The 7957-nt window shown below is 42.4% G+C and overlaps 1 protein-coding gene and 1 non-coding gene across 2 annotated transcripts; both read right to left on the bottom strand.

Moving 5' to 3' along the window:
* Positions 1-3863: 3863 nt before the first annotated feature.
* On the bottom strand, positions 3864-7726 carry HSPA8 (heat shock protein family A (Hsp70) member 8). The gene is made up of 8 exons (XM_006105423.3): positions 7477-7726; positions 6902-7107; positions 6532-6684; positions 5865-6420; positions 5441-5643; positions 4979-5177; positions 4560-4792; positions 3864-4284 (listed from the first exon to the last, which is right to left on the bottom strand). Exons 1-8 carry the CDS (start codon positions 7679-7681, stop codon positions 4099-4101), a joined length of 1941 nt encoding a protein of 646 aa, XP_006105485.1. The 5' UTR covers positions 7682-7726; the 3' UTR covers positions 3864-4098.
* On the bottom strand, positions 5262-5347 carry LOC111823790. The gene has a single exon (XR_002826892.1). It is a non-coding gene; the product is annotated as a small nucleolar RNA SNORD14 (small nucleolar RNA).
* Positions 7727-7957: the final 231 nt, after the last annotated feature.

Below are 7957 nucleotides of genomic sequence, written 5' to 3'. Positions count from 1 at the left end.
TAAGTACATAAATATTACAGTAGTTAGTAGTAACTTTATCGCTGTAGCATTAAAGATAAAAGTTATTGCCCTAACCGGTATGGCTCAGCGGATAGAGCGTCGGCCTGCGGACTCAAGGGTCCCAGGTTCGATTCCGGTCAAGGGCATGTACCTTGGTTGCGGGCACATCCCCAGTAGGGGGCGTGCAAGAGGCAGCTGATCGATGTTTCTCTCTCATCGATGTTTCTAACTCTCTATCCCTCTCCCTCCTCTCTGTAAAAAATCAATAAAATATATTAAAAAAAAAAAAAAGATAAAAGTTATTTCCTGCTCTGGCTGGTGTGTTCAGCCCATGCACCAAAGGGTTGCAGGTTCAATCCTGGCCAGGTCAGGGCTCCTGCAGGAGGCAACCAATTGATGTGTCTTTCTCTCCTCTCCTCTCTCTCTCTCCCTCCGTTCCTTCCACTCTAAAAAAAAAAAAGCAATGGAAAAATGTCAAGTGAGGATTAACAAGTTATTGCCTTAGTAGTTTAAAAGTGTAATGATTACGATTGGATCAAACAAGCTATGGTATGAAAAATACATTTCGAAGTCAGCCATGTTATTGCTCAGTTCAGCTGAAGCCAGCCTGTAACTCTTAAAGCTGGATGTGGAGGTTGAGGGACATAAGTTTTTGCTCCCTCTTCCCAACCCAGTAGGACCCTGTGCAAATTTCAGAACCAGGCATCTAGGCCAGGACATTCCCTCTTACAACCACCTCCTTACAAAAATTCATGCAAAAGTAACATTGTTCTTGCCGCCCTACATACTTACGCACAGAGCTAGACTATCCAGCCATTCTTCCCATGTTGTTAGAATCAAATAAAAGAAGTGGAAGCCACTTGCCAACACTGAACTGAATGGAAAATGGTAGACATTAGTGTTCCTATGGCCACCTTCTCTGCATCTTCCTTTAAGCTTTCTCCAATAAACGACTTATGTAAATACTCTTTCCAGGGTCTTCCCACAATCATTAGGCTACCTTGTACCTGTAATGTCACTTTGTAATTGTCCTCAATTCATCCTGTATATGTCAGTCTCTCCTGCTACCCTGTGGACATTTACGACTGGAACTGATCTTCACTAGCTTTGTGTCTACTCCCCCAACCAGGCTCAGCCAGCAGCAGAAGGCTGATTAAAAGAAAAACAAAGCAAAGTTGATTTGAATTACTTGGATCCTTAGACATCTACTTGCAAAGGTCAATCTACAACTGTGAATGCCAAAGTACTGGAAAAAAACAATGTGAAAGTGAACTCAGCCTGACGGGTAGAGGTCACAGTTCAGGGCACATACCCACCCAGGTTGTGGGCTCCAGCCCCAGTAGGGAGCATGTAGGAGGCAGCCAGTCTATAATTCTCATCATTGATGTGTCTATCTTCTCCCTCTCCCTTCCTCTCTGAAATCAATAAAAACATAAAAAAATGAAAAGTGAACTCAAGATGAATATTGGGACCAAATTAAGTACATAATTGCATGTATGTACTTTTTTCCCCAGTAAGCATGAAGCCCAGATAAAGATACAGGTTTTGGAGTGAAGTTCTGTATTCAGATGAGCTGGGCACTTTATAATTCACTGCACTACTGTGCAGGAACAAAAATGTTTTTGTTTTTAAACCTTAAATGTAATCTTTAATGAAAGTCACATAAATTTAAAAAGGGGTCATAATGGACGAAGAAATTGCAACATGCTTTCTTATGAGTGCCACATCTCTGACCATACAGATCTCAGATACATTTTGGCTCTTCGTATGAGCATTCTGAAAGAATGGAGCTACATAAACTAAAGGACAACCAAGAAATATAATTAGTTCTTCATCAGCACAATAAGGCAACAACAATTAAAATAATTTCCCTAATATAGTCAAAGGCTAATCTTTTCATTTACATATTTATAAGCTAAAGTGTCATTACCAAAGAACATATACAGCACAATAAACAAGTGTCTTAAGTCTAGTTATTTTGATAGGTTTTTCTCACAGGAGTTTTTTATAGAATGTCAATGCCTGAACCTCCTCCCCCTGGTTTAACCGAGCTTACTTTTCTCTGAACCTTCTTGTTCAGATTTAAAAAGCAAGTTTCCACCCTCCTCCCAAACCCCAACTATTTTCTACTACACAGCCTACCAATGCATTTTCTCCCATCCACATAGAGGAAACTGCCATTTCTCCCTCCAATGTTTCACTGATGCAACTTGTAGACAAGAAAAATTAACAACCCTTGAGTACCGGGGAGCGCGAATGCGCTCCTGTCTTTCCCGGAGCGCTATCAAAGCTTCGAAATGGCGTCCAGTTCTAAGTCTGCTTTTATTAGTGATATTGCTAAGTATGTCAATGTAGTAAAGGTTTCCTTAAGCTTTTTAATATGTAACTTCATTTACTTGCAACTCCTAATTTTTTTCCTAAACTGCTATAAAATCAGCAAAAATGCCTTGGCAATTTTGGCACAGTTCCTAGGATATTGGTTGGCACTCAAAGGGTTAACTGTAGCATTTATGAATGGCAATCAGCCTCTTGGTTATGCTCACTGAACTAGGCTAATGCTGAGAATTGCGGTTATTGGGTTATGAAATCAGACTATAGCCTATGCAATACCAAGAAGCATGATAGAGGAAGCAATAGGTGGGGTTACTCTGAGCCTTACTTGAGACACCTAGAATCCTAAACTGACCACCAGAGGGACAAGTGGGCACACCTCCAGGCCATGTATAAGATTTTAGCATCACCCTGGTTCAGGCTTGAGGAAATGGAGGTCCATCAGGACAAAGTGATTTACAAAACTTTGCTAACATACAACCCAGTGAACAAAGAACCATTAAGCCTTTTGCTCCTAAGCAGGATTACTAGTACCTGAAGGCACTGTAGTTACAAATTGGGTTCCTCCTCTCAGCCTATTAACTTTGAAGGTTAGGCTGATTGATCAAAACCTATTAGCTGCTCAACTCCTTTCCAACCAAATTAGTTTGACTCAAAGGTGAGAAGACCCTCACCACAGCCAACGCAGCCCTTGACTAAGAAAAACCAGCAAAACCTGCCCTGAGCAGGGCTTCTGGTGGGAGGGCCCTCTTAACATTGTACTTCCATTCAGGCACAAATGGCCAAATCTTTGCTCAAACTTCAAAATGACCTGGGGCGGTGAACACACAATACACCATGCAGGTCGTGTACCATAGAATTATTAACCATTTATCACTCCAAGAAATTCAACAAAATGTAAACCTTTAGGATTTTGTTCAGTGATTCAATTTTACTCAAACTTTGACATGAATTCACCTTTTAGCCCTTCCTTTCCTGTATCTACAGTTCAAAATTTTAGTGTTGATAGCACCGCATACTAAATTATGAGCCCTAACTCAAAGTTCTCCCATTTCCTTTCATTTAGACCAGTGGTTCCCAAACTTATTTGGCCTACCACCCCCTTTCCAGAAAAAATATTACTCAGCGCCCCCTGGAAATTAATTTTAATTTTTAATACCGATTAAAACAGAAAAATATATGTATTGTTTCTACCTTTTTCATAAAATATAGTAAAGAAATGTGTAAATTAGAAACATTGAAGTTTGAAATTATGAAACTATTTATTGAACTCAGAATAGAAAGGTAATACAAAAAAAGTTAAAACAAATGCACCTGTGGCCATCACCGCCCCCCTGGATCGCTGCAGCGCCCACCAGGGGGCGGTAGCGCCCACTTTGGGAATCACTGATTTAGACCTTCCTTAGGAATTTGCTGAACTTCATTAATCCATACTTGACAACCCAGATACTGTGTGTAAATACTTAGGCCAGAGGGAAACCCCACCCTAGAAAGTGAGCGCTGCCTTTATAAAACATGGAGTCAGGCAATTGTATGGTGCCAATTTTAAATAGTTTTATTTAAGACGCCGCATTTTCCACTTTACAATACAGTTATAAAGTGCATTATATTTCCTTTCCCTGTGCACAGTCCGTATTCAAGTATCAAGAATGCCCAGTTATCTACTATACAGCAGCTCAACTTTTAAAACTGCCATGGAATTTGCTACAAATTTGGGTCCTTCAATATTTTGTGTGGAACAATGCTAGATCTATGCTCAAAGCTGGCTTAATCAACCTCTTCAATGGTGGGCCCAGAGGAGGCACCGCCAGATGGTGGAGCTCCGCCACCAGGGAAGCCCCCAGGCATTCCTCCTGGCATGCCTCCTGCACTCTGGTACAGCTTGGTAATGATGGGGTTGCAGACCTTTTCCAACTCTTTCTGCTGGTGTTCAAATTCTTCCTTTTCTGCAGTCTGGGAAAAGGATAATAAAATATTTTACCATCAAAACTTAAGTAAAGGAACCTTTATGCACCTAATGCAATCTCATAAGGCACTAGACACAGAAGCCTGCCATCACTGTAAAGACTACTTATGAAATCTTGGGCCACTCAGACATCCAAGGAAGGAAGTTGCCAACACAACTGGAATTCTGGTGGAAACCGCGAATGTTTGGACCATTCATCATTGTGACCTCTCTGAATGTCAAGCCCTAGGCCCATCCACTCAATTTTTAAAAAACTACATACCTGGTTCTTATCAAGCCAGTTGATGATTTCATTGCACTTATCAAGAATCTTCTGTTTGTCCTCATCAGTGATCTTGCCTTGGAGTTTCTCATCTTCAACAGTTGCTTTCATGTTGAATGCATAGGACTCAAGTGAATTCTTGGAAGACACCTTGTCCCGCTGCTTCTCGTCTTCAGCTTTGTACTTCTCAGCTTCTTGGACCATGCGCTCAATGTCTTCCTTGCTCAGACGACCTGTGGCATTTAGACATGGCCTATGTTTGAAAACTGTAATCTACAATCCCCATCTCAGCTAAGTGCCCCTCCCCCGGGGCAGCACAAGTATTTGGAACATGCCAACTTAAGACACAAAGCATGTCCCTACTATTAAATTTTAAGTCCAGGTGGCATTGACACACTCAATATTGTGGTTTAACTTACCCTTGTCGTTAGTGATGGTAATCTTGTTCTCTTTTCCTGTACTCTTATCCACAGCAGAGACATTGAGGATGCCATTGGCATCAATATCAAAAGTGACTTCAATCTGAGGAACACCACGAGGTGCAGGAGGTATGCCTGTGAGTTCAAACTTGCCAAGCAGGTTGTTATCCTTGGTCATGGCACGCTCACCTTCATAAACCTTGGTAGAAAATAGAAATTACTAGAAAACTATTGCAAATTTCCTATGCTATTCCAAGTATAACTTCAATTAGGGAAGACTGACCCGCTCAGACATCCAAGGAAGGAATTGGCCAACACAGGACTTCTGGTGGAAACTACGAATGGTTTTGGAATCCATCATCACAGCGGGCCAAGTCTTCCCCCACCCCCCACCCCCCACCCTAATCCGTTTTATATACAGGGCCTTCCAATATGTCAGGCCAGGTTAAGAGGGAAACTCACCTGGATGAGCACGCCTGGCTGGTTGTCGGAGTAGGTGGTGAAGGTCTGCGTCTGCTTGGTGGGGATGGTGGTGTTGCGCTTTATCAGCACCGTCATGACGCCGCCAGCCGTCTCAATGCCAAGGGAAAGAGGTGTGACATCCAGCAGCAGCAGATCTTGGACATTTTCAGATTTGTCTCCAGAGAGAATGGCTGCCTGGACAGCTGGATTAAAAAGTAGTTAGGTTTTTAAAAAAGTGCTACACAACTCCTTTTTTCATTAACAATTCTCTCAATCGCTCAGACATCCAAGGAAGTTAGGCTATCATTAGCTAAGCTTTTAGTGGAAACTACGAATGTTTAAGGATCATTCATCACAGCGAGTCAGTTTGAGCCTCTCCAAAGAGGCTACCATTAGAACTGTTCAAGTAGGATCATTGGATTACCTGCACCATAAGCGACAGCCTCATCAGGGTTGATGCTCTTGTTCAATTCTTTTCCATTGAAGAAGTCCTGTAGGAGTTTCTGAATCTTGGGGATACGAGTAGAGCCACCCACCAGGACAATATCATGGATCTGGGACTTGTCAAGCTTGGCATCCCGAAGGGCTTTCTCTACAGGGTCCAGGGTGCCACGGAAAAGGTCAGCATTCAATTCTTCAAATCGGGCACGGGTGATAGAGGTATAGAAGTCGATTCCTTCATAGAGTGAATCAATCTCAATACTGGCCTGGGTGCTGGAAGAGAGGGTACGCTTAGCACGTTCACAAGCAGTACGAAGGCGGCGGACAGCCCTCTTGTTCTCACTGATATCCTTCTTATGCTTGCGTTTGAACTCTGCAATGAAATGGTTGACCATTCTGTTGTCGAAGTCTTCTCCACCTAAGTGGGTGTCCCCAGCTGTAGATTTGACCTCAAAGATTCCATCTTCAATTGTGAGGATTGACACATCGAAAGTGCCACCTCCCAAGTCAAAGATCAGCACGTTTCTTTCAGCTCCAACCTGCCATTAGAATGAAGATTACTTGTTAAATGTATTTCAGATGCCAACTTTTTACTAAGGCTCATATTTAATCTTCAAGTAATGCAGATATGCAGCACAAATGGTACACACCTTTTTGTCTAAACCGTAAGCAATTGCAGCAGCAGTTGGCTCATTGATGATTCTAAGTACATTGAGACCAGCAATAGTTCCAGCATCTTTGGTGGCCTGACGCTGAGAGTCATTGAAGTAAGCAGGTACTGTGACAACAGCATTGGTAACAGTCTAATAGGAAAAAAAAAAGGATATTGTAGTTCATACACACTGGTAGTCCTATGATCACCTACTCAGAAAACATTTTTGTGAACAGAAATAAATAGACCAGTTTCTGACAACTTGTCTGTACATTCTTGGTCAGTCAAAACCCAACTCATCCACCCACCAGAGAAGTCAAAACCCAACTCATCCACCCACCAGATGCCTTCCACACTGCACTACTCACCTTCCCAAGGTAGGCTTCTGCGATTTCCTTCATCTTTGTCAAAACCATGGATGACACCTCTTCTGGGTAAAAGCTTTTTGTCTCTCCCTTGTATTCTACTTGGACCTTGGGCCTGCCAGCATCATTCACCACCATGAAAGGCCAATGCTTCATGTCAGACTGGACAACAGCATCATCAAATCTACGTCCAATCAAGCGCTTGGCATCTGCACAAATATTAGAAATGCAAATCCACATCATCAATTTCCTTACATTTTTCCAAACACCCTAGGCTCTCAATTACTCAAATACTGATGCCTACCAACCCACGTTCATAGTAAATTATTTCAACTTTTGAATGCCCATACCTCAAAATTTTAGCCTAAGCAGTTATGGACTGCTGCTCATGTCTATTTCATCTAAGCAGTTATGGACTGCTGCTCATGTCTATTTCATCTACACTTTTTAAATGATTCTTCCAATTCTTAGGGCTTTCCTGGTCCCACACTTATATTTAAACCTGAGTTCTGCAGTTCTGCACAGTAAGTGCCCAGAGCCTAGCTTAATTTACGCCACGACTTTAATATTAGACTTACCAAAGACCGTGTTGGTAGGATTCATTGCTACTTGATTCTTTGCAGCATCACCGATCAATCGCTCAGTATCAGTAAAGGCAACATAACTCGGGGTGGTTCGGTTTCCCTGATCGTTGGCAATTATTTCCACTTTTCCATGCTGGAATACACCCACACAAGAGTAGGTGGTGCCAAGATCAATGCCAACTGCAGGTCCCTTAGACATGGTTGCTGGAAAAAAGTTTGAGCGCTTAAAAATGCTTTTATTGTTAAGTGGAAAGTCAGGCTATTAGGTGTGACCGCTTTTAAATATATTTTTATTGATTTTTGAGTTAGGAGAATAGAATCAATTTCGAGATCAGCTCGCCTCACACTGGGGATCCACCCCACAACCCAGAGCACGTGGCCTGCCGGGTTCAAATGGTGACCCATTTCATAGGTCGGGTGAGCCCGGCACAGTATGACCACCCAGTAGCGTTGCCGGCGGTAACCTCACGGGCGG

The sequence above is a fragment of the Myotis lucifugus genome, unplaced genomic scaffold (genome assembly GCF_000147115.1).
Source record: "Myotis lucifugus unplaced genomic scaffold, Myoluc2.0 scaffold_684, whole genome shotgun sequence".
Classification (NCBI taxonomy): domain Eukaryota; kingdom Metazoa; phylum Chordata; class Mammalia; order Chiroptera; family Vespertilionidae; genus Myotis; species Myotis lucifugus.
The sequence above is the reverse complement of the archived record's forward strand: the minus strand, read 5'-3'. Positions and strand labels throughout refer to the sequence as shown.

Bases quoted from the DNA above. Each gene is read 5' to 3' on its own strand.
- HSPA8 (XM_006105423.3), bottom strand. From the start codon at position 7,681: ATGTCTAAGGGACCTGCAGTTGGCATTGATCTTGGCACCACCTACTCT. The intron at 6,685-6,901 runs GTGAGTAGTGCA...TTTTCCTATTAG, and splicing joins CAGAAGCCTACCTTGGGAAG to ACTGTTACCAATGCTGTTGT. The intron at 4,793-4,978 runs GTAAGTTAAACC...TAAATGCCACAG, and splicing joins TACCATCACTAACGACAAGG to GTCGTCTGAGCAAGGAAGAC.